Below are 27,238 nucleotides of genomic sequence, written 5' to 3' on the forward strand. Positions count from 1 at the left end.
CAGGCGGTCAGGGTGGGGGGTCAGACCTCCAACACCATCACCCTGAGCATCGGGTCCCCCTTCTGTACTCACTCTACACACACGATTGTGTGGCCAAGTTCAGCTCCAACTCCATAGTGAAGTTCGCAGACGACACAGTGGTGGTGGGGCTGATCTCGGACAACGACGAGAAGGCCTACCGGGAGGAGGTTGAGGTACTGGAACGCTGGTGCCAGGACAACAGCCTGCTCCTGAATATTGGTAAAACCAAGGAGCTGATCGTGGATTATAGGAGAGGACAGCAGGAGACGCACACACCACTGATGATTAACAGGGCTACCGTGGACAGGGTGAGCAGCTTTAAGTACCTGGGGGTCCACATCTCAGAGGACCTGACATGGTCAACACACATAGACACAGTAGTAAAGAAGGCGAAACAGCGCCTCTACCACCTGAGACAGTTAAGGAAGTTCAGAGTATCGGGGAAGATACTCCAGTCCTTCTACTCAGGAGCTGTAGAGAGCATCCTGACCGGAAACATCACTGCCTGGTATGGAAACAGCACGGCACAGGACAAGAAGGCCCTACAGAGAGTGGTGCGCTCAGCCGAGCGTACCACGGGTATTGCACTACCCCCCCTGCAGGTTCTATACAACAAGAGGTGCAAATCCAGAGCCTGCAGGATAATGAAAGACCCTCACCACCCCAATAACAGCCTGTTTCAGCTGCTGAGGTCAGGCAGACGCCTGCGAACCCCAGCTACTAGGACAGAGTGGCTTAGGCTCAGCTTCTTCCCCCAGGCCATCGGAGCCATGAACAATGAACATTGAGTGCTCAGAACATTGAACTATCCACACACAAGCACACATGAACACACACACGACACGCACGCTGTGCACGCTCACACACGAGCAGCCACTTAACACTTTAACATGAGCGGGCACACACTCATGTCGCACACACGCACACTTATGGCCAAAGGAAAGGACACTTTAAATTAGAATAACAGGAACAGTGTATTGCACTACCAAAGCTAACTAGCATGTCCCATATGCTCTGTAAATAACTATGTACAGATATACCGAGATGTCACTCCATGTTACCTGTTTACTGCACAATGTTGTTTTTTCATTTTTTGATTCTATTATATGTTGTACCACTGTATTGCACATCGTTGCGGGCAAGACCACCCGCACATTTCATTGTATACCTGTATGCCGTGACAATTAAAACTCTTGACTTGACTTGACTGACTTGACTACTGTTCACAAGTTGAACCCACACAAATGACAACAGACACAAAGGATACATTTAACAGATTCCATAAATTGATAGTTAGATCGATAGATGCAGCAGACTGATGCAAGTGGCTTGGTGAGGATGCATACGGAGCGCTCCTGGGTAGCTGCACTCAGCGCTTGCACACACACACACACACACACACACACACACACACACACACACACACACACACACACACACACACACACACACACACAATATGGCATATTATTACATGGCGTTTTAACACTTTGACGACCGATGGGCTTAGTCTAATTAGTGGCCGGGGAATGTAAACAAACATGTGGGTTTTCTAACAGCTATATCTATACTTTATAGTGTTGCTATCTGTCCATTCTCATTGTCAATTGAGTGCATAAACCGTCCCTTCAGAATGGCTTAAAGAAAAAAAAATCCATCGGTAGGTTGTCATTTTATAGCGCCGTGAATATAAGCTTTATCGCAGATTTCGTATCATCTATTTTCTGGAAAGCTAGTTATAGAGCTAAAGGCTACTAACGTTATATTCAACAGCATTTCCGTTGTATATATGCTAATGAAATAACATAAATTGCTTATGATCCGGACTATCCCAGAGCATCTATGGATGAAAGGGGGGCAGCGGGGGACGTCGATCAGTATTATCGATTACCAATACAGTGTCCGTGTAAGTAGCCACATTCACAGATCGATTGCTAGCGTTGCACAGCAAGCTCCGTTCCGGCTATAAATTAGGTGATAAATGTCTTACCGTCAGCCCGTGTGATACCCGGCAGCATTTCCCCGTTATCAATCGGCATCTGGTAGATCGATATGTCCATTGGTTGATGATAAATCCCCTTATTCCATGGTGAAATCTCCGCTTCGAAACGTGATACACGGTGCATGCTGTTGGTTTGTGATCAGAGTAATATGATACTCCGTTGGAGGGGGGGGAAAAATAAAAATTCCATTCGCCCACAATGATACTGCAGTGGAGCGATGGCGCCCCTAAGAGGATCTGGCCGGTATTGCATGTTGCCGATTCCACAGAGGCGGGTAGATCTGCAGAGTCGATCGGGGATCTTGATCCGGTTATTAATATGGAATAAATCAAATAACAACTTGCCACGGCTATATACGTGCCTCTGGTCCACAACGCATGGCACCGAAACACGTGTGGCTGGTCGCCAAAATGCTTGATTGTGATTGGTTAATAGCGGTCAATTATTTCTCGATAATTCACCGCTGTCAGGGGCAACACGCAATAATGACCGCTGTTAGGGGCAACAGAGCGCTATTGATCACAATCAAGCATTTTGATCGCAGTCACGAAAGCTAAGCTTTACGCACAGCTGCACTGCATCAGGTGCAATCAGACTACACACCTGCCGGCGATGGCAGATGAGCAACAGAACAACTGCGTCTGCATTTGATCTCGTCTTGTCGATGGTGTAAAATGAATTATATATTGTTAGTAAGTTAGCCCTGTAATAAGCGCGATAATGTATAGCTATACTCGGTCATGCGCCTCGGTGTTCCAGAACGCAGTGTCGGTCAATTATTTTGCGACAATGACCTCGTAGCTATACATTATCCCTTACATATCTACTGCTGCTGGAAGATATCGCTGATCGACGTGCACTGAGGAGCCGGACCAGTCGCTCAAACCCTGTGCCACCACACGTCTAGGTCTAAGTACTGTCCACATTGGGCACGTGCGCATCAACCACCTGCTCTAGGTTTACATAACTCCGTCCTACATCTTACAGAACAGATCTGTGGGTGTGCACCTCGAGCAAGGAGATGCTGGAGACGCATGGCTAATTGGTACGTACTGTATATGCACGTAATGAATCTGTAGGCTTCTATTATTCGAATGACTTGTTTTATTAGGAGATCGCGGACGCGGATATGCACTGCCCCCCTGGTTCATGACCACACTCACCAACCCCCAGACGGAGCAAAGCGCAGCATTGGACTGCTGAGTATTGTAGTGCTGAGAGATGGGAGTCGGAGGCGGTGTCTCAAAGCGGAACGTAAAGCCTTTAATATTCATTAGTAAAACAACATGCTACATACAGTACGTTACTCGATAGCAGGAATGCCGGTGGTAGGAAGTGCCACCGGGTATAACGTTCGGGGGGAACCAATGTTCCCAACAACAGTTCTCTGTGTGAATTATGTACAATCACTACACAAGCCCACCCAGAATTCACCCATAGTCAAAATCCCCCCAGCGGGGGGGAACCACTGCCCGGCCTCGGCGCGTGCGGAAAACCGGGGGCGGGGAGGGAGGAGCGGAGCAAGTGCTCGCACCCTCCACGACACCCGGGGGCACAAAACGGCTGTGGCGAGCGTGGAAAGCCGGGGGCGGGGAGGGGGGAGCGTCGCAAGCACCCGTGCCCTCACCAACACCCGGGGGCACTGACTTCGGTGAGGTTGCCGGTGACTCAGTCGGAGGCGGGTCCCGGGGTAACAGTGGACGGCCTCTGCGGGGGGGGCAGGGCCAACTCTAAGGGTTGGGAAACGTCCACGTGGGCGGGCTTGATCCTGTCTACTGACACGGTCTCCGTCCTACCGCCCATGTCGACCATAAGGTCTTTCTCCCCGTGCCGCAGGACCCTAAACGGGCCATCGTAAGGGGGGCATAGGGGCCCACAGTGCGCGTCGTGGCGAACAAAAACGTACTCCGCCGTGTGGCACCCGGGAAACAGGGGTACCATGCTGCGACGTGGGGATCGGAGCGAAAGTCTGAGCAGCTCCCCGCAGGGAGGAGCGTTGGCTGGCCGCGGACCAGGGGGTCGTCGCGTCCGGGATAAAATCCCCCAGGACGCGCAATGTCTGGCCGTATAACAGTTCTGCGGACGAGGACTGCAGGTCTTCCTTGGGGGCACTCCTAAGTCCGAGCATGACCCACGGTAGCTTGTCCACCCAGATGCTGTCCGACAAGCCCACTGCTTTCATTGACCGGTGGAAGCGTTCTCATAGCCCGTTGGCCTGAGGGTGGTACGCGGTGGTACGGTGCAGCTTAACCCCCAGGCCGCTGGCGACCGCGTTCCAGAGCTCCGAGGTAAATTGTGAGCCCGGTCAGAGGAGAGGTCGGATGGGGAAACGTGCGACCCACGTGCTGATAAAGGCGCGGGCCACGTCGGAAGAAGATGTTGAGGCGAGGGGAACGGCTTCTGGCCATCGGGTGGTCCTGTCCACCATGGTAAACAGGTAGGTAAACCCGTGAGAGGAGGGGAGCGGGCCCACGAGGTCGATGTTGACGTGGTCGAATCTTCTCTCGGGGACCGTGAATGTCACAAGCAGGGCCTTAGTATGTCGGTGTACCTTAGCCCGTTGGCATGCAACACATGCGTCGACCCAGGCCTTCACGTCTTTCTTGAGCCCCGCCACACGAATTTCTGGGAAACCAACCTGCTCGAAGGCTTCCTACCGGGGTGAGACAGGCCGTGCACCGCCTCAAAGGCACGCCTACGCCAGCCCTTAGGGACTAGCGGGCGAGGGTGTCCGGTGGAGAGGTGACAGAACAGGGATGTGCCAATCGCGACGTCCTCAAGGCGTAGCCTGGTATCTGCTGCCCTGAGGGCTTGGATGTTGTGGTCGGAGGCCTGCTCCGAGCTCATGCCGACGTAGTCGAGGCCCAGTTGTACAGCTCCGATGACGACCCTGGACAGGCAGTCTGCGACCACGTTGGCCTTCCCGGCGATATGTCGTATATCCGTAGTGTACTCAGAAATGTACGCGAGTTGGCGCTGTTGGCGCGCGGACCACGGCTCAGCCACGGACATGGAGAACGTGAGGGGTTTGTGGTCGACGAAGGCCATAAACTCCCGGCCCTCCAGCATGAATCGGAAATGGCACACCGCCAACCAGAGGCCTAGTAGTTCTCTGTTGAATGCGCTGTACTTGTGCTCCCTGGGGGTCAGTTGGCGGCTGAAAAACGCCAGCGGTTGCCAAGCGCCGTTAACATACTGTTCATGTACTGCGGCCACCGTGTAGTCTGACGCGTCGGTGGTAATGGCGACCGGGGCCCCAGGCGACGGGTGAGCCAACATGATGGCATCACCCAGGGCCGTCTTGGTGGCCGCGAAGGCGGTCGTCCTCTCGGCCGTCCAGTCGACAGGCTGGTTGGGGGACTTGTCCTTCAGAGCCTCGTAAAGCGGCCACATGATGTGGGCTGCCCGGGGGATGAACCGGTGATAAAACGTCACCATCCCGAGGAATTCCCTGAGTGCTCGGGCCGTCGGGGGGGCGGGGGAAAGCGGAAATGGCTTCCACCGTCCTGTCGATGAGGTGTCTGAGGAAGTGTATGGAGGTCAACCCGAACTGGCACTTAGCCGGGTTGATGATTAGGCCGTGTTGGCCAAGCCTCGTAAAGAGGCACCGGAGGTGCGCCAGGTGCTCCTCGGCCGAGGAGCTGGCAACGAGGATGTCGTCCAGGTAGACTGCATGTCTCTGAGTGTCGAGTCCATTAGCCTCTGAAAAGACTGTTGCGTTCTTAAGCCCGAACGGCATCCGCAGGAATTCGAATAGTCCGAAGGGCGTGACCACCGCCGTCTTAGGGACGTCCGAGGGGTGTACTGGCACCTGGTGGTAACCACGTACCAGGTCCACCTTTGAAAAGACCAGCTTACCCGCCAGGTGCGTGGAGAAGTCCTGGATGTGGGGGACTGGGTAGCGGTCTGGTGTAGTAGCGTCGTTGAGACGTCTGTAGTCGCCACACGGTCTCCATCCGCCGTCGGCCTTAGGGACAGGGCAGCTGCGAGGCCCAGGGACTGTCTGAGCGTCGGATAATCCCTAATCTCTCCATGTTGGCGAACTCTGACCTAGCGACTGCTAGTCTGTCAGGATTGAGTCGGCGGGCCCTAGCGTACACGGGAGGCCTATTGCTTAATAACAGCGGAGCAGTGCTGCCGTTGCTTCCGCGTTTTCCCTGATTGGCTGCGACACGCCCCGCGGCAGGCGCGGCAACCGCAGAGCGGCAGAGCTTGCGGCATTATGTAACCGCCCTAATCCGCCATGATTTTCATTCGGCGCTCAGCTCACCTGGCAGCGCAGCGGTCCTGCGGTCCGTTGTTGACAAGTTCGAATCCCATAAAAAAAAAAATTTTAACATGCTTTTTTTTTTTTTACATGTATTCTTTCGCCGGTTAAGGTTAGGCATGGTTAAGGTTAAGGTTAAGGTTAGGCATTGTTTCGGAGTTGGTTAAGGTTAGAACGGTTAAGTTTAGGCGCTGTTAAGGAGCTGGTTAAGGTTAGAGTTTGTCTTAGAGAATGGCAATATTCTTTCTATGGTTAAGGTTAAGGTTAGGCATGGTTAAGGTTAAGGTTAAGGTTAGGCATTGTTTCGGAGTTGGTTAAGGTTAGAACGGTTAAGTTTAGGCGCTGTTAAGGAGCTGGTTAAGGTTAGAGTTTGTCTTAGAGAATGGCAATATTCTTTCTATGGTTAAGGTTAAGGTTAGGCATGGTTAAGGTTAAGGTTAGGCATTGTTTCGGAGTTGGTTAAGGTTAGAACGGTTAAGTTTAGGCGCTGTTAAGGAGCTGGTTAAGGTTAGCGTTTGTCTTAGAGAAAGCCTATTTCCGCACTGCCGCTCTCCCGCGTTGCCGCGGTCACATGGTCAAATTGTCACATTCTTGCACTGCTCCGCTGTTAAAAAGCAACACGCACACGGGAGCTCCTTCAGTCTCGATGGGGTGCTCGACCCTGTGTTTGGTGGTCGCGGCAGAGAATGTAGGCTGTGTTAAGCTGGGAAACTCCCGTAGTAGGTGTTGGTACACATCATCTTCTGCGAGCGAGCTGGCTAGCCCGCTGTATACCACTTCATCGTGTATGCATGTCAACGAAGCATATGTCCGGGCGTCTATTAGGCGGCCGTGTCTAACGTCCACGAGGAGCCCGTGTGCACAAAGGAAATCCGCCAGAGTAGTGGGAACGAAATGTCGGCCGTGACAAAGTCTCACGTGAACCGCTGGCCCCCAAAACACAGTTCCACGGTCCTCATACCGTAGGTGCGGATAGGGTTATCGTTGGCGGTCATCAGTCGCAGACCTCCATCACCGCCGGCGGTGTCCTCCACTGTCGCAGGTAGGACGCTCCTCTGCGCTCTGGTGTCGCAGAGAAATTTTCGACCGGAGAGTGTGTCTCTAATAAACAGTAGCCTGTTTGACGTACCTGCGCTCACGGCCGCTACTGGGCGCTGGTATTTGGCGTTTCCCGCTCTGACAAAAGTGCAAGGTGGGCGGCATTTCGTCGCTCTCGCACCATTATTATTGTCGTCGGCCGCGGCAGTGGCCTCTTTCCATCCTCGCCCCTCCCCCTCTGGGCATGTGCGCTCCTGTCGGGGCTAGCACCTCTGGGGCTAAGTGTCTAGTGGCTACTGTAGGTAGAAGCGGTCTGCCTCTTCTGCCAAAGCACAGGGATCAGTAATCGCTGTATTGGCGAGTGCCGTCTGCACCTGTGGCGGCATGTGCCTGAGAAACAGCTCGATAAACAAGAAATTAGGCTGTTCGGCGCCCAGTAGGTTTAGCATCATCTCCATGTGCTCCGAAGGTTTGCTGTCCCCCAAGCCTCGTACAGCGAACAGGCGTCGGGCTCGCTCTGACAGCAACAGCCCGAAAACTTTGAGAAGGTGCGTCTTAGACGCCTCATACTTATTCTGGGCAGGTGGAGCTGTAATGAACCCTACCGTCCTCGCTGCCGTAGTGCTGTCAAGGCTCGAGACTACATGGAAATATTTTGCGGCGTCCTCAACAATTCCACGCAGGGCGAATTGCGCCTCCGTTTGAGCAAACCAAGCTGCTGCCGACTGCTCCCAAAACCCTGGCAGTCTCCGAAAAATGCCGTTGTTTGCCATGTTCGTCTCGGTCTCGGAAACGTCTTCGAGACTAATGTCGGGGTCACTGAGAGATGGGAGTCGGAGGCGGTGTCTCAAAGCGGAAAGCAATGCCTTTAATATTGATTAGTAAAACAACATGCTACCTGTACATACAGTACGTTACTTGATAGCAGGAATGCCGGTGGTAGGAAGTGCCACCGGGTATAACGTTGGGGGGGGAACATGGCGCGGCTACGTGGCGTAGTGGGCAAGGCGCTCGCCACGAATGCGGAGACGCTGGGCTTGCCTGTTCGAGCCCAGCGCTCCACATTGCTTTCAGTTTAGCTGGTCGTTCATACTAATACACATTGGCCGTATTAGGGGGTGGGAAACTGATGGGTGGGGATCGGGCGTTGTGGACAGCGACTCCTACAGGTCGGTTGGTGCGCCTGCGCAGTAGAATCAGGAAGTGTCGGGGGCAGCGTGAGCCTCCCACGCGTTACTCCTCGCCACTGAGGGATCGAGCTGCGCAGGTGAAAAGATGCGACTGCTGTTACCTCAAGTACCGGAGGGGACTTGTGCTATGTATGACTTAGTCCACTTTGGCTTGTGGGAGGCAAGAAACAGCGTTCGTGACAGGGGAGGGTTGAATTGGATGATACGAAATTGGGATGGGAGAAAATGTAGAAAAATGGGAGAAAAAGTGGATACAAAAAAAACGTTGGGGGGGGGAACCAATGTTCCCAACAACAGTTCCCTGTGTGAATTATGTACAATCACTACACAATGCTGATTCCACATGAGCCCATTTCTTTTTCTATTCAGCCGCTGTGTACTCCTCTCCCGATGCCACGTTAACTTCACCTGTTAACTCGTCCCATGCCGCTTCTTCTGGGTGGCCTTGTACCCGTATTGATTGACACTACTACTAAATAAGATGTCACACTAAGATTTCATGTTCTATCTACAGTATGACTTATCACTGTACATATTAATACTACAACGCTGTACATGCATCTGATGAGCACTATTACTCGGTAGTATTGGTATATTATATACCCAGTTTAATCACCTGTGCATTGTATGTTACTATTGCACTTTACTGTTACACTTGCACTCTGGTTGGATGCCAAACTTATTTCCATTGTATTGTGCTGTATAATAACAATACATTTGAATCTAATCTAATCGAAAATGTAATACAATTTTCAATCAATCAGCACAACTCGAAGTGCAATGCTTAGCCTCTCTCTGCCTTTTAAGGAGCTTTGATTGATTGATTGATTGAACATTTTATTAACAGATTGCAGAATGGGTACAATACAGTACAGCTCAATACACACAATTGTTAAGGGGATGCAGACCAGAGAAAGACTTTCGTCCTGTTTACATCAGGGTCCCCCATTTTCAATTCATCATATGGCCAGGCGTTTCTGTATGCAAATACAGGTGTACGAGTCGAGAACACGCTTTCAGTTTAAGAATGAGTTTGATTGATTGAAAATTGTATTAACAGATTGCAGAATGGGTACAATACAGTACGGCTCAATACACACAATTGTTAAGGGGATGCAGACCAGAGAAATACTTTCGTCTTCATCAGGGTCCCCCATTTTCAATTCATAATGACATTTATGACATACACAACATACAGATATACAGATATATATCATGACATTTAAGACATACATGACATGCAGTACTGTTGACGTTGTTCATTCAGTTGCGATCATTTTGGCCATTTACAAACACTCTTTCACGCGTTCAGGCATCCGGAGGAGGACTTTCATAAATGTTTTCCTTGTGTTACACAAACAGAACATTACACAAATAATACACTGTACAAACAGTATATTACACAAATAGTACACTGTACAAACAGTACATTACACAAATAATACATTGTACAAACAGTACATTACACAAATAGTACATTGTACAAACTATACATTACACAAATAGTACACTGTACAAACAGTATATTATTCAAATAATACATTGTACAAACAGCATATTATTCAAATAATACATTGCACAAACAGTACATTACACAAATAGGACATTATACAAATAGTACACTGTACAAACAGTACATTACACAAATAGTACATTGCACAAACAGTACATTACACAAATAGTACATTGCACAAACAGTACATTACACAAATAGTACATTGCACAAACAGTACATTACACAAATAGTACATTACACAAATAATACACTGTACAAATAATACATTCTACAAATGGTACATTACACAAATAGTACACTGTACCAACAGTATACAAATAGTACACTTTACAAACAGTACATTACAAATAGTACATTGTACAAACAGTACATTACACAAATAGTACACTGTACAAACAGGACATTACACAAATAGTACACTGTACAAACAGGACATTACACAAATAGTACATTGTACAAACAGTACATTATACAAATAGTACACTGTACCAACAGTACATTACACAAATAGTACATCGTACAAACAGTACATTATACAAATAGTACACTGTACCAACAGTATACAAATAGTACATTGTACAAACAGGACATTACACAAATAGTACACTGTACCAACAGTACATTATACAAATATACACTGTACAAACAGGACATTACACAAATAGTACACTGTACAAACAGGACACTGTACCAACAGGACATTACACAAATAGTACATTGTACAAACAGGACATCACACAAATAGTACATTGTACCAACAGGACATCACACAAATAGTACATTGTACAAACAGTACATTATACAAATAGTACATTGTACAAACGGGACATCACACAAATAGTACACTGTACAAACAGGACATCACACAAATAGTACATTGTACAAACAGGACATCACACAAATAGTACATTGTACAAACAGGACATTACACAAATAGTACATTGTAAAAACATGGCCTTACACAAATAGTACACTGTACCAACAGTACATTACACAAAGAGCTGCACCGTTCTTGTGATCCTAACTATTTTTCTTTCCATACTTGTGCAGGTGTCTTATGTGAAAGCCATAGACATCTGGATGGCTGTCTGTCTTCTGTTCGTGTTCGCTGCTCTGCTGGAGTATGCAGCGGTTAACTTCGTTTCCCGGCAGCACAAGGAGTTCTTCAGAATGAGGAAAAGGCTCAAAGAGCAACAGCGACAGAGAATCGTGAGTGCAAACCCCTGGTCAATCCACCCACCTAAAGCCCCGCAGGCTACTGTCACCTACAATTCCCTATTCCCAGCTACACGGGAGCATCTCACAGGAGCTGCACGATTCAGCCGTGTGTTGCCTTCCACGGCCAGGGGATTCAGAAAGCACTGACCTGTGTTTAATTCCAGCCACCCCCTCATCACCCATCAACTCACTATTTGGCTTTAAAGTGCTTAACATCTTGGGTCTTCGTCTTGGATCTTAAAGTACCGTAATGAACGGACGAAAAGGAAGAACAGGGAATACAAAATAGGCCAAAGCAGCCTTATTCATAAAATATTCAATGTATTGGGGTAGTGTGTTGGTAGCTCCCGATTCAGAATTCATTAATATCTTGCAAAATGAATACCACTAAACTGCAATTATTGCTTAAATATAATTTTATTTTAATAATTTAGTTTGTATTAACTTGGCTGTGCACTGAAATTTTACCTAATGACCTTGAGTCCCCTGTTTCACCTTAAGGTTCTTACTCACTTGAGAAGAATACAAATGACTTGTACAACAAAGTATTAATATCGTCAAGGGAGACAGTGGCTCAGGAAGTAGAGCGGTCGTCTGGTAATCGTAAGGTTCCCGGTTGGATTCCAGTTCCTCCTGGCAGCGTGTCAAAGTGTGCTTGAGCAAGACACTTAACTCCCTAACTGCTCCCGATGAGCAGGTCGGCACTTTGCATGGTTGCCTCTGCCGTCTATGTGTGAATGTGTGGGTGAAGGTGTGAATGTGAGGCTTAAGTTGTAAAGTGCTTTGGATAAAAGCGTTATATAAATATAGTCCATTTACCATTAATGACGGCACCTGTGGTCACATTGAAGTTACATTACAATGCGTTACGATTACGAACCCTCCGGAAATTGAGATTCATCCAGCTCTTTATGGGGAATTCCAATTAAAGTGAATTTCAGGTTATAATTCCACAAAAGCGGATATTTTCACAAAACTTTAGATTTTTATAAAAAATATTCCTGCTGTTTGTGTTATGAGCTCTCAAAGTAATTATAATAATTTTTGTATTGTATTATTTCTTTATTTAACCAGGCAGGTGAATTAACTCATTGGACGCCATCGCTTAAGTGCGCGAGAGGGCGCTAGAGTGCCACCGCTTTAATCAATGGGAGGACTGGGAGATTTGTGAGTGCTTAAAATATATCTTAAATTATGGCTATGGGTCTAATACACCTGTCGATTATCAGTGAGTTGCTTGCAGTCAACATGTACAAAACGGATTGTTTTTTCGTTGGTACATTTCCGTTTTATACCGTTTTGAATACGAGTATAGTTTTGGTGATTTCTAGTAATTCCAGAGAAAGACGCGATAATAGCCCTTTAGTGGAATACACAAAACACGTTGTAATTTTTCGGCTGATTATCGAATCTTCCTGAAATCAACGCTAGATCATCATTATTATCCTTCCTCGTGCATACATGAAATGGCCCTCGTAGCGCGCCCCCCCCCCCCCCCACCTCCTGCGCCAACGGAAAACAGCCACACATACACACAGATACAGCGTCGATCGGGGTAGAAATACATATCAGATCAACGATCAAATTTATATATAGTGTTCTTACATTGTATCTGATGTAATGCAAAAGAAATGATCCAATTATCTGATCGCCATTTGAAGTACTGGGCGCGGAGGTCCGTGCCACGTTCAACAGCATTGCATATGAGGGGGGGGGGGGGGGGGGCAGCCTCGCAGATGTATTGTTGAAATCAGGTTACCTCGCCTGAAAAACTATACCATTCCCAGTGGAGTGCAATACCAGCCGGAAGGCGTAGGGGGCGGTATTTGCCCTTTTTCAAGCTCAGACCCATTCCCAACGATAACATCAGGCTGGATTGATGAAAATGAATGGATATCGCTAATAAAAGAAATAACGATTAAAACCAGACTATACTCGTGATTGGCACTCAAGCGATGGCGAGTTAACCTGACTATCATCGTGACTGGCGTCCAATGAGAGAACAGATTCTTATTTACAATGATGGCCTGGCGAGAGGACAAAAGGGCCTCTCGAAGGGTAACAGGAAAAAGGGACAAAAATAAATAAATAGAAAAGAGACAGACGATACATACATTACAGAGGTACATTACATTAGAGACCAGGTAAGGACTATATATAAAATCTTGCGTTGATCTGATATTTCTTTCAACCGCAATCGAAGCTGTGTGTGTGGCTGTTTACCGTTGGGTGCAGGAGGTGGGGGGGGAAGGATAATAATGATAATCTAGCGTTGATTTCAGGAAGATTCGATAATCAGGTGAAAAATGACCGTGTTTAGTGTATTCCACTAAAACGCTATTATCACGTCTTTTCCTGGGATTACTAAGAATCACCAAAACTATACTCATATTCAAAACGGTATAAAACGGAAATGTACGGATAAAAAAACAATCTGTTTTGTGCATGTTGACTGGAAGCAACTCACTGACAATCAACGGGTGTATTAGACCCATAGCTATAATATAAGATATATTTTAAGTAGGGCTGTCAGTTTATCGCGTTAATTAGATTAATTAATTACATAGCAAATTATCGCGTTATGAAAATTAACTCAAAATTAATTACAATTTTTTTTTTTTTTTTTTTTTTTATATATATTTTTTTATCTCATTCATTCCATAAGAACGTAGAATACACATTACAGACTTTTTTTTATATGGTCCATTTGCATGTTCTTGGTATCTGATTCTAGGGACATCTATGGATCTCAGGGAATGTATTCCCAGTGTCAGAAATACTGTGTCTGTTACTAGGCTTGAGTAAATTGTAATGAACCAAATGAGAATATCAATACAAATTTTGTTTTATCTTTGACTGTGAATAACACTATGCTCAAATTGACCAGACCTGAAAAATCTAAGCAAATTAATAGATGGAAGATGATTAAACAGAAGGTTTTGTAGATACAGTACTGAATTCTGCCATCCAGACACATGCAATTTAAAATATGATTATAGAATATAAAATATCAGGCATAAAATGGTTATGCGATTAAAATGCGATTAATTAGATTAATTAATTACAAATCCTGTAATTAATTAGATTAATTTTTTTAATCGCCTGACAGCACTAATTTTAAGCAATCGCAAATCTCGCAGTATCCCCATTGATTAAAGCGAGGACATTCTAGCGCCCCCTGGCTCAATAAGCGATGGCGCTGGAGGAGTTAAAAGTAGTGAGGGGGATCATTGTCCATTTTCAAAGTCAAAATCTTTTGCATCTTGTTCCAACTGCTGGGAGCATCAAATTGGAAGGAGGAGTAGTAAGTTAATTAGTAAGTTATAATGCCATGACATGATGACAATGCCTGGGGTGGTGGACCGCAAATGTAGAGACGTGAGTCATATGAATGAAGTCAGACTTGAGTCATATATTCAATGACTTATATGGACCTGATTTGATGACTTCAAAATGTAAATATTTATTACAAGCAAAATATTCATATTTGGATTTTATATTTCAATTATGTAAAAAAAATTATTCCATAAAAAATGGAGATGAAAACGATTTAAAGGATATTGCATTGGACATTTCTAAACCTTGTTTTCTTACCCAAACTAAATTGGTATTGGAAACTTGCTCCTACTTGCATGACTTGGCAATTTGCAATGATTAGATTAGATTTAAATGCATTGTCATTATACAGCACAAGTACAGTACAACAAAATGTTATTAGTTATAGTTATTTTCTATATTAAACATCAACATGGTTTTTAAATAATTCTAGACTTTTTAAGTTGCTGTAGCTCGTTTGGATGGAACGTTGTGCAGAGCAGCAGGATCATCACTGCTGTACTAAAATGTCACAAGAAGGAGACATTAGTCTGCAGCTATTCCTCCAACTTTGAATGGAATTGACTTTATTCACACAACGGCCATTTTGCTCTTATGTCATGCTCAGCTTGGGTTTCCTTTCCACCCAACAAGGGAATTCCAACCTGAGCTGAGTATGACATGGCCGCTGTGTGAATATGGTTAAGTGTTACCCTAGCCAGCAACTTAGGAGTCATGTGTTCTTTTTCCATGAGCTCTTCTGGTCCGTTGTGACCAGTGCCATGGAATCCATAAAAAGCTACAGCCTAATTTCTTGCGCATAAAATGTGACACAAATAACCGACAGAAATGTAAAACAGTGCTCAAAGTTACCTTGCTTGAAGAAATCTTGGTTCGGTTACCACCCATCGGGTGCCAATCTCCCATAGTGCTTAGTTGGCTTAAACTTAAAGGTTAAAGGCATCCAATGGAGTCCAATGAAAGGTGTTCAGGTGTTCTTCCAGCATGCACACTAGAATGCAGGAGCGCATGAGCACCCTGCCGGCATGAGGGTGACACAGAACACTTGTAAACATTGGTCATTACTGGTCAAGAAATCCATGTAAACAATGCAAGAGCATGAATGGACTTTGCAAAGGTTCTACAGTACATTTATTTGGCTTGTAGATCAACAATAGAAATTCAAGAAAGTCTATTTCGGTGAACATTTTTATTTAAACAAAAAGTGAGTTGTTTATGAGGAAAATTCTGTTGGACATCATATCTTTCTCCTGGATGTACCTGTTCTATTTTGTAAAAGAAAATAATAGCAGATGTTCCTAATGTTTTGTACTCTCAATGTATCATTGTTCCCTGTAAATGCATGTGTTGGTCTTGACTTGTCAGCAGGGAAGTGAAAATAAAGTGAAGGGGAACAACACGCCAGGCAACAGCGCCCCCCAGGGGACCATAACCCAGCAGTGCAGCTTCTGTGCCAGGGTATATATTAATTAATTGAATCATTTAAAGGCCACATGAAATCAAAATAGATGTTTATTTTCTTTTATCACATATGTCTTGCACTGATTGTCACTTATACCCCAGTTGTTTTGTAGGTATTCTTAATGGCAGTGGCGGCTGGTCCATAGAGGGTGCTAGGGTGCTATTTTTTTTTAATAATAATTACTCATTTTAAGTGTTTCTATTTAAAATGCACAATAATGTGTAATATATACTATATAAATCATTGTGTGTGCTTCCTGTTCATCCCCTCTCTCCTCTGGGGCGCTAGAAACATCGCCCCAGTCAGTGCACAACACAGCCAATTACATAGCAAAATAAATGCACCTAGCAACGTAAATTTACCCAATCAGCGTCTTTAAATATGATGCCTAAAGGGCGATTCATTTAGCGCCCCAAGCATGTGACGTGATGACGACAATGATGAACACAATTAATGAAATGAAAATGAATGCACCAATCAAATGTTGAAATGTATTTAAAAAAAAAAAGAAGAAGCTATATATATAATCCATGGGATATCACAATATTACTATACTATCCAAATGTGCACTGAATAAAATGTATACGTTCACAGAACTTCACACTAATAAAACAAATTGTCTATTGGCATTCGTGTGACATCACATCCGGGAAGTAAAGTCTAACGCTACTAGTTGTCATAGACATATATAAAGGCTAGATGACTCACCCATGCTGCTGGCCACTGGAGACAGACGTTGCCAAATGGCGGCCATCTTGCCACAGGCAGCACGCCCACTCATAACATGAATGTCTATGGTGCATGTACTATTGAAATAACCATAGCTTGCAAAATTTTCAACCGATTTTCAAACGGTTTGGTTTGTTATAAACGTCAGAGATGTAGTTATCATACTGCATATTTATATGGACTTTCATTTGAAAATTATTTCAACATGTCCAAGCTGAATCATAGCCACGTTAATAACGTTTGTAATAGACCAAACCGTTTGTAAATCGGTTGAAAATTGAGCAAGCTATGGTTATTTCAATACTATTACTACATGCACCATAGACGTTCATGTTATGAGTGGGTGTGCTACCTGTGACAAGATGGCCGCCGGTGAACTACGCTGGAGACTCCGCCTTGCACCATCTAGTTATATATATATCTATGGTTGTCGTCGTCATCGAAAATGTATAATAATCACTAGTTACATTCAGTCGAATGGGGTTTGGTTTACAAACATGTCACCTTTTTCACCTATTACAGTATCAGTTTGCAGGTCTGGTTATATACTGTAGTTACTGAAACTGAGTGAATATGGCACAGCCCCACCTAGAAAATGTTTCACCAGCCGCCACTGCTTAATGGTATTTTAGAGTTTTATAGCCAAGCTATAGTAACTTTTTTGCACCTACTCCCGAATTACGCATGCACAGATTGCCCACGGAGTCTAGGTTCATCAATCTGCGCATGCGTAGTTCGGGAGTAGGTGCGAAAAAGTTACTATAGCTCAGCCGAGAAAGTGCCAATCGATTTGGAATTGGTCTCTCCGTGTTCAGGATACTCAAACGTATAAAAGTCAATTGGATCACATCTCCAGCATCCCCACAGCCGTAGCTACAACCACTTAACGGCAAGGCTTTCATCCACATTCATTCATTTTCTCCCCCGCTCTCTCTCCCATGATTTCAGAATACTGGAAGTGTTGCGGTGGTCTATAGCATTCTGATAGCCGTTTCATGGGGACTTTAAAGGAACACTCCAACATTTTGGGAAATTAGCTTATTTGCCATCTACCCTGGAGTTAGACAAGAAGATACATACCTTTTTCATCTCTGTGCATGCATTAGGCTTAGGGAACAGCCGCACCGTTAGCCTATTTTGGGGCCTTCACTGGAAGTAGGTTACACATTTTGTGAGGATTGGTCCGATTCCGCACGCTTCAAGGTACCAATTACCTTCGCGCACCTGAAGTGAGTTCTAATCAGCTCAGTGGAGCCCATATATACTCTGGTGTTCCTAACGTTCTGTGTCGGGTCGTTTTGGATTACCACTGGCTGCTGCTTGTTTCCTCCCGTGTTGTACCTCGTCTGTTTTTCTCTAGGACGTCTATGGAAGTCGCCGCTGTTGCTTTTCCCTGCCATCCGTTGGATCTCTGCCTCATAGACCGCTTTGCGCAATTGCGCCTTGGTGAGTTTTGGAACGTATTTTTTTTGGATACTCTGTTTTTCTCGCATTTTCCTGGACTCGGGACCTTTCTGTTTTTTGTGTGTTTGGGTAACACTGAAGAGGAGCCGCTTGTTGTTGTTACTGACTCAGCTAAACAATTCAGGACTGCCTTGTATTCCGTTCGCTCGTCTTGTTGACATTATCTCTCTCTCTGTTTTCCCGAGTGGATCGTCGACTCAAGTAGCTGCAGAGCCGCAGAGTCAGAGGCGCAACGCCACAGTGCTGTCTCTGCTCTGAAGACGAGCTGCAGAGCCGCAGACGACTCTGCCAAAAACATTTCTCCCCTTGTGCTTTTTGTTGTTTTCCCTCATTTCTGTTTTGTAAATAAATACGCCCTGGTTTTTGGCTAACTCTGAACTACCTGTCTGTGCCGTGCTGTTGGGGTTGTTTACAAACCATAACACATTTAGCCTAGTTCCCAACAGTCACAAAATACACTCTAAATACAAAATATAACTCAAACGTTCCTGTAAACATGTTGTGACCTGTGTATTTACCACATGGAGAAATAAAAAATAATTGAATTAGACATTTCCATTTTCTAAGCAGATATACTCGGAATTTCTTGCCGAACCACTGCTGTCTGGGCGCAGTGATTTCACGTGACGCAGTGCTACTCTCTAACGTCGAGGCCAGTGTTTACATTTTCGTTTCATTCAAAGGATCCGAAGCGATTGAAGCTTGCTCTGAACATAGATTCCAACACACCAATGGAAATAATCAAGAACGCGCGTGTTTGCTCAGAGCATTTTGCGCAAGATGACTATTATGAAGAAATGCTACCTAGTCAACCATGTGTAACAGCCAGAGGTCTTTTGAGTAGAATAGACCAAAGTAAAGTAGCTGCCTACGGTCCATACGTTATGGAATAGAAGTTATCGAAGCTATTCACTTACCAGTGACAGAACCCTGCATCTTGCAGAAAGTTGTTGTCCTGTCTTGCTATGGTGAACCCTCCTCTTTCCACTGCGATTGGAAACAGTTCCCTGGCAAAGCGGTGTAGTAAACTCGGAGCAGTGTCATGGGACTTTGAGAGCCCCTGTTTTCCTCTTCACAAAACACTTCTGTGACGGGACACTTCACGATTCTCTCACAGACGCAGGAGAATCCACACGGACCGTTTTTGCGAAATCGGAGCACTGATTTGATCCATGGAGTCGTTCTTCCCCCTCCCTCCCTCTCTCTCCGAACAGAAGTCTCCTATTTCTCCAAGTCGTCTTGTGCAAAATGCTCTGAGCAAACGCACGCGTTCTTGATTATTTCCATTGGTGTGTTGGAATCTATGTTCAGAGCAAGTAGCTTCAATCGTCATGGTCATGCTGGACCTACAAAAGGCCTTCGACACTGTCAATCACTCCATTCTGATTGACAAGCTAAAAGCAATTGGTTTTGATAGTCTATCAGTGAGCTGGATGCAATCCTACCTTGAGGGGAGAGAACAGATGGTGGAGGTAAACAGTACCCTATTCCCCCCCCTCACAGTGAGCTGTGGTGTTCCACAAGGAAGCATACTAGGACCGCTACTCTTCCTAATTTATGCAAATGACATGTCATCAGCTTGTGACTGCAACTTGTTCTTGTTCGCGGACGACTCAGCCCTGCTGGTCTCTGACAAGAACAAGTTACAGGTTGAAAAAACCCTCAGCTCAGAACTCGGCAGAATCTGCACCTGGCTCGCTGATAACAAACTATCATTACACCTGGGTAAAACAGAGTCCATTCTCTTCGGATCAAATAACAAACTCAGCAAGACCGACGGCTTCTCAGTTACAGTGGGTGACAATATTGTCACAAGGAAAGATGAAATTACATACCTAGGTTCCATCCTAGAGGCAAATCCTTCCTGTGACAAAATGGCATCCAATGTAATCAAAAAAGTCAACCAACGAACTAGATTCTTGTACCGGATCTCCCCTCTGGTAAACAAGAATACCCTGAAGACTCTGGCAGGAGCACTCATTCAAGGGTACTACGACTATGCTTGCACCTCATGGTACCAAAGCACCTCAAAGGCGCTAAAACAAGATTACAAACATCACAAAACAAACTGGTCAGACTACTGCTTGACCTTACTCCTAGAACCCACCTCACCCCTGCCCACTTTGACTACCTAGGATGGCTTAGAGTAGACGACAGAGTACAGCAACTTGCAATGGGCCTGGTCTACAAGATACACTACGCGACTAAGGTACCCATGTACATGTCAAAATACTTCCCAAAGGTACCATGACCATGACCACAACACCATGACCACAACACCAGAGGGAGCTCCACAAATCATGTTAAACCCAGATTCGGCTCAAACAAGGGACTAAACACGTTTCGCAATTATGCCACATCAATGTGGAACGCCCTACCCAAAGCTGTAAAGGAATGTGAATCACTACCCACTTTCAAAACCACTCTCAAAGAGCACCTACGGGAGACTGCAATTCGAAACTGGCCCCTGTAAATGTCCTAACCCAACCCCCTCCAATGTACAGTAAATGTCCTAACCCAATAATACACAAGACCCTCTTCTTGGGACCAAGTAAGGTTTCGTCGATATTCCAATGTACAATTTTGCTTGTACAGTTGTACAGTTTCCCCCACCCCACCCCACCCCACCCCACCTACCCAACCCCCCCACCCAGCCAACCACCTCCAATGTACAGTTCCAACCCCACCTACCCAACCCCACCCCACCTACCCACCCTCCTCCAATGTACAGTTTCTACGTCAAATGTATATACTCTCTTTTTTAGACTATTTTTGTATCACAAACAGTACTGTATTTGTAAATCTGGTATGTCATAAATGTATAGATGTAGCAGTACATGTCATATATGTTATGATGAATTGAAAATGGGGGACCCTGATGTAAACAAGATGAAAGTATTTCTCTGGTCTGCATCCCCTTAACAATTGTGTGTATTGAGCTGTACTGTATTGTACCCATTCTGCAATCTGTTAATAAAGTTTTCAATCAATCAATCAATCGCTTCGGATCCTTTGAATGAAACGATAATGTAAACACTGGCCTCAACGTTAGAAAGTAGCACTGTGGGCGCCCTCGTGGCCCACCGCATAGTGCCTCGCACACCCACGCGGCCGTCCCAAGTTCGCCTCCCGCTCCCGGTGATGATTTGTCGCTTGTCCTCCCCACATCTTCTCCCGTTCTCCCTCTGTCGGTCTTGTATGGCCATAAAAATGGAAGCTGTAAAAATGCTAAAATAAATCTTTAAAAAAGAAAGTAGCACTGCGTCGCGTGAAATCACTGCGCCCAGACAGTGGTTGGAGTTGTATTTTGATTGTATTTGGAGTGTATTTCGTGACTGTTGGGAACTAGGCTAAATGTGTAACCTACTTCCAGTGAATGACGCTAAGCTAGGCTAACGGTGCGGCTGTTCCCTAAGCCTAATGCATGCACAGAGACGAAAAAGGTATGTATCTTCTCGTCTAACTCCAGGGTAGATGGCATATAAGCAAATTTCCCAAAATGTTGGAGTGTTCCTTTAAACAATCACTTAAAATGCCCCACAATTCAAAGTGGTGTGATTACAATTCAAATAAGAGTGGATTACTTTGTGTTCATTCTCCAGGAGGAGGAGATGGCCCAGCAGGGTTTGTTCCTGCAGAGCTTTGGACTGGGCCTGTCCGGACTGGAGATGGACGCAACTCCCGTCTTCGCCGATCTGCCTCCCGGCTTGGGTTACTACGACATCCGCAAGCGCTTTGTGGATCGAGCCAAGCGGATCGATACCATCTCCAGAGCTGTGTTCCCCCTGAGCTTCCTCATGTTCAACATCCTCTACTGGCTGACTTATAAAGTCCTACGTCACGAAGACATGCAGGCCACGATGTAACAGCCACTGCCCACGAGAGACTGTCTAACGCTGGATACTTTCAACTCCACTTCCTTCAATAAAACATTCACAGTCTTCGGCTGAGCCACGGAAGATCTGTTTTGACTGCATGTCCAGTGTCTTAAGTTAATTTATAATTCCATTTTGTATATTTACAATGAAACACTTTTTTATTTAGACCCTGCTCACCACTGTATACAGTTATATATATATATATAACAATTATTTTGATATTATAACTGTATTCTAATAACTTTGGATGTAGGACCATACAATGACAATGAGAATAAAGTATAGTCTGTTTTAGGTTGAGGACACTTTCATTGTAATTGGATCAACATCAAATCTATATTATTTGTTCCCCACATATCTGCATGCTAAAAGAATTGGTACTAATAAAGATCACATTTGTACTAATAAAAATCACATTAAACAAATTAGTCATGTTTAGGATACTGTCATAAATGTATACGCAAGTCTCAAGTCTGCAAACCATTACCACTCATTCATTTTCAGAAATGTTCAAATGTTTTCCCCCCCACAATGTGTAAATAAAATATGAATCATTTTAATTGAATATATTTAAATTTCAGGTTGTAGACTTTGGTTGTAGAAAATGGGTTGTAGACTTTAAAGGGGCATGTAGATAATAATGAACAGAAATCTGAGATTGTCCTATTTGGCCCACAAAAACTCCATGCACCTAATTCAGGACAAACTTGGTAGCCTGGTGGCCATGTTCTTATGCCTCGAGGCTCTTGCTAGAAATGTGGGTATGATATTCAATCCAGACTTTGGTTATGATGATCAAGTTATAGTATCGTATAGCTCCGCTCTGCGTCTACTGGAATACATTCCCATATCAGTACTAGCGCTGAATAAATCTTCACATGCACCTATATACACCCATACGTCTGGCCACACCCCCATCCGCTCCTCTACATAAGCAGGGGTGTGGCCATAATAACAGCTCCTTCCTTGTTTTCACCACCATCAAGTGTCTGTATACACCACTTGCGTTTTGAAATTGGTTGGAAAGGAGCTACGTTGAAGAGAAGGAGCTGCGTTGACATTATATCTTTATTTTCTCTCTCATTATTTTCGAGGAAATACAACAATAATGTCTTCGCCACCGGAGTGTCTAGAAGATGATGATCATTCTGACCTCCACCGGCATTTTCGTATTAGAGGCTCGCGTCGCTGAGCTAATCCCCGCCGGCATTCCTCCAGCTCTGCGGTTGGACAGGTATTACCTCCAGCTCTGCAGTTGGACACGTTGCTTGAGAGGCGCTCTGCCGTGTGAGGGCTAGCTGCCTCTCCGGGCGGGTGATGGTTTTTCGACACAAGCGCCAGCTGTGTTGCTATGGGGGGAATGGCTGCACGACTTATGAAAGCCGGCTCCAGGCTGGTACCCTTTTTTGCTGCCTCTTAGCGGCGTGGAGAGAGTTCTGGTTTGATGCCCACGTTACATGGGCGCCTCATCGGGAGCTTTGTTACCTGGGACCGTATCCGAATCTGCGGTTCAATCCCCCGGATCTCTGGACAAACGGGTCCCCTCTGTCACAGCGCGGCCCCGTTTTTCAAGATGAAAATCACCCGGCGCGAGGGAGGTGAGTTTGGTGTTTCGTTATGAGAATACCTCCATGCTCAAGTCGGCTGCAGCCCATGAGGTACTTGTGCCGGCACCGCTGTGTCTGATAATCACCGTTCTGAAGACTGTGTTGACTTCTTTTTCTCTTCTCTCTTCGGATGAGGAGAGGGACAGACAGCGGCTGTCTGAGTGTTGGCCTATATTGTGTTCTCACGTTGTAAATTTTCGGTGGTAGCTGCTTAGCTTGCGTCCTAGCTGGGTTGAGCTACCTGTTATCCAGTTAGCTGTTTAGCTACAACGCTAGCTCTGTACGTTCGCTCGGCTGGGAACGTTAGCCTGATGCTACCAGTTAGCCTGGAGTTAGCTGTTGGCTTGTGCTACACCGTTGAACATTAGCCGTGAGAATAGCAGGCCATAGCACTACGACGTCATCTTTGACAGAAGATGTAGTCGGCCCTGCATCATGACCGGCTGTTGGAGGTGGGCGTCTCGCCGGAGCCTTGCCCTCGGCCTTAGCTTCTTTTGCCCCGCCAGCGAGGGCCTTCATCAACGTGGAGACCAGCGTGGAGACCAGCCTTCTCAGCCTGCGTTCATTGGTGCAGGTAAGGGTCCATTGGACATTTCCCCCCTCGTCCTTCCTTCCCCTTTCGAATGTTTTGTTAATAACAATGTTTTTTCCAAAACGTATGTTGCTTCACTACATTTGGAGATGCGACATGTGCTGTGTGAATTGTCTTGATCGCTGGTATAGCTTTCTCTCGACCTAGAAAACTGCGTTGTTTTTTACGTGTGTAAAAATGAACTGGGTTTTTTGTTGTATGATGAGAGGTTGTGTGTGTTCATGTAACGTTGGACAACATAGCTGAGCCCACGACTGGCTGGGTTACCCTGCAAAGCTATGCATGAGGGATGAGTCCCCCTCTCAGCTTGTGATGACAATAAAAAAGTGGCAAGTTTGTGAGGTGGTGAGGGGTGGTTTTTTCCCCGGTTTTTCCCCTGGGCCCCCCCCCCCCCCCTCCCCTCAAACATGATTTTGTTTACAATATATTGTTTCACTATGTTTGTGGGGATACGGTGTAACCCCTCAGCTTCTGCTGGGGTTGTGCTCCTGCTTAGAGAGGCAATTTTTTTCTGATTGTTTGGTCGCTGTCATGTGGACTTAGCAAGGCCTGTGACCAGTACTTAATCGAGGACTTGTGTCTTCTCTTGTTATGAAAAACGGCGTTCCTCTTACGGTAGTGAGAGTGTACTTTTGCCTTTTTTGTTGTGATGGAGGGTTGTGTGTGTCGTTAAGATCCACAACTGGGTTAGGTGTTGGCCTACAGAAGTTACATGTTTAAGCTCTTGTACCAGGGCCCTTAAGAGAAAGGGCCCTCTCTTAGTCTGTGTTTTTCTTCCTTTAGGAAAAGGTGTACAAATTCAAGGTGCAGGTTCGCACATGAGCCTATGTGAAGCTGTTACCTTGACAGGTATACATGCGCTTCATGTAGCACGCTATGATTGGTGTCATGGCTCTGCTTTGTCATTGCATCGTATCAGGGGTGAGGGGTCATGAGGGGGTGAACTGATAAACCCTCCCTCCCCTTTTTCTGATTGGTCAGGGGGTTGGGCCTCCTGTCCTTCGGGCTTCCTGTCACGTTGCTGGGTCAGCGCGTCACAGGGTTGGGAGGGGGGGGGGAGTTTCCTGGTCCCATGCCATATTGGGCGGTGGGCCACGGAATTCCCCCCGCCATAGAGTACGTCACTGGGCGCGTTTCTATTGGTTGTTAGACTTTCGTGAGTTATTTTCAGGCTCCATGTTGTGGATTTCTGTTATTGTCAAGGTGAGTAGAACTTAAAAAGAAGTTCTGCTCTGTTGTATGTGTAACGCGAAAGTGGCAAGTAAAAAGCCGCTGAGAGGGCTTGGGCAGGGAGATCTGTCCGACACGCGAGTCCAATGAATGAGCCTGAGTCCGTAGCTGGAATTCAAGGGTGTTTATTTCAGCCTTCGGTTACATGCTCTTGCAGATGTTATATGGATTTCGATGGTAACTGGGTAACGTAATGCGGTCAACAGAAATATAGGTACCCTGCCTCACCCTCTCTCTGTAACAAACAAACACTAGACACAGGTGATATTAATTACCCTTCTTCCCACACCTCCAGACAGACACACCCACCACCACTGGTGTCAAAGTGACATGCACCTCCCTGCTCCCACAGTATGTGTCTTGAGCTTGGTAGGTGATGCAATGCAGTAGAGACAATTTGTTCTTCTGCTCTGCTCCCTACCAGAGCATGTGAGCGGAGCGGCGCGGACGAGAAATCCGCTCTTCGCTCTAGACGGCTTGTTCCGCTCCGCTAATCGCTCATGTTGACCCCACCACCACGCTGCTCAGCGCTCCGCTCTGCTCACCTTCATTTACGAATCAAGCGATCCCCGCTCCACAGCTCGCTCAGCAGAATTATTTTTTGGAGCATGATGTAAATTAGCTTGATTTGACCAAACTACAACAGTCTACACCCCCTGGGCCCCTTAACAATTGTTTGTATTGAGCCGTATTGTAATTGTACCCATTCTGCAATGTTGAATAACATTTATATCCATTCAACTAGCTCTACTAAGCGATGGTAGCTAGCCTAGCCACAATGCTATGGTCGCTGCCATTCACATTAGCATGTAAGCTAACAACAACAACAATGGCGGATTCTACTTTGGTCTAGCAGGATGTGAGTGACGGTTCACCCTTCTCATTGGTTGAAAATGGCCTTCATGTTTGTACATCGCCACCTGTTGCTTTGGCATTGTACTACATGTATATTACATCAGTTTCTGAGCGGACCGGAGCGGATTGGAGCGGAGGAGAACTCTCGCTCTGGAAGTCGCGCCGACCCATTTTAAAACCCACTCCGTTGCTCACGTCAAAACCGCCCGCTCCGCTCCCCGCGCCGCTCTCGCGTCGCGCCTACTAGTAGTGTGTATATTGGGTCAGAGCCTCCTCCTCAGGGAGTTTCAGAGCCTCCTCGGTGAGTTCAGAACCTCCCTCTCAGTGAGGGAGCCTCCTCAGAGTTTCAGAGCCTCCTCCTCAGAGAGTCCTAGTCCAATTGTTACATAGCTCAATGTTGCATAATATGTCTTTTCAATTATTACTCACGTGGGAAGTCTCTCTCTGGGCGTTCCCTGTCTCCTCTCTTTATAGGGCAGGGTTGACAGGGGTGTTTTCCCTCAGCCGCGTCATATGGGACCCATATCTGTGTCTTGGCCAGCTTCCTGCCGCTCTCCCAGGCGGCTTGGAGGGAACGTTATCTGGGTTCTTGTTAGAATTACCATTGATATGTTTTGGGTCTCGACGTGTACATAGTGCTGGCCCTGGGTGCTTCTGATAGGAACCACGCATGGGCTTGCGCGCCTTGGTTGCTTATCATTGAAACTGCGTTTTTGTGGGGCAACTGGGATGGAGTTTTGTCTCTTCCGAGCGCCAGTGTACTAGGTTAGTCTCGATGGATTCTCGTTCATCTCTGGGGGGAGATGACGGAATAGATCAAAGCATTGGCGGA

The 27,238-nt window shown here is 46.0% G+C and overlaps 1 protein-coding gene across 1 annotated transcript in view; it reads left to right on the forward strand.

Annotated features, from left to right (window-relative positions):
- Nucleotides 1-25,143, forward strand: part of glra4b (glycine receptor, alpha 4b) — a gene marked incomplete at both ends in the record, with an annotated part of 115,067 nt that extends 89,924 nt beyond the window's left edge. Inside the window, 6 exons of the mRNA XM_084320452.1 lie at nt 11,086-11,244; nt 15,955-16,047; nt 21,847-22,106; nt 23,677-23,720; nt 24,236-24,303; nt 25,105-25,143. Coding sequence (XP_084176578.1) covers nt 11,086-11,244; nt 15,955-16,047; nt 21,847-22,106; nt 23,677-23,720; nt 24,236-24,303; nt 25,105-25,143 — 663 coding nt within the window. The remainder of the gene's footprint in view (nt 1-11,085; nt 11,245-15,954; nt 16,048-21,846; nt 22,107-23,676; nt 23,721-24,235; nt 24,304-25,104) is intronic.
- Between the last annotated feature and the right edge of the window lie 2,095 nt (nt 25,144-27,238).

Source organism: Notolepis coatsorum, assembly GCF_963971535.1.
Source record: "Notolepis coatsorum genome assembly, chromosome: 8".
NCBI classification, from domain to species: domain Eukaryota; kingdom Metazoa; phylum Chordata; class Actinopteri; order Aulopiformes; family Paralepididae; genus Notolepis; species Notolepis coatsorum.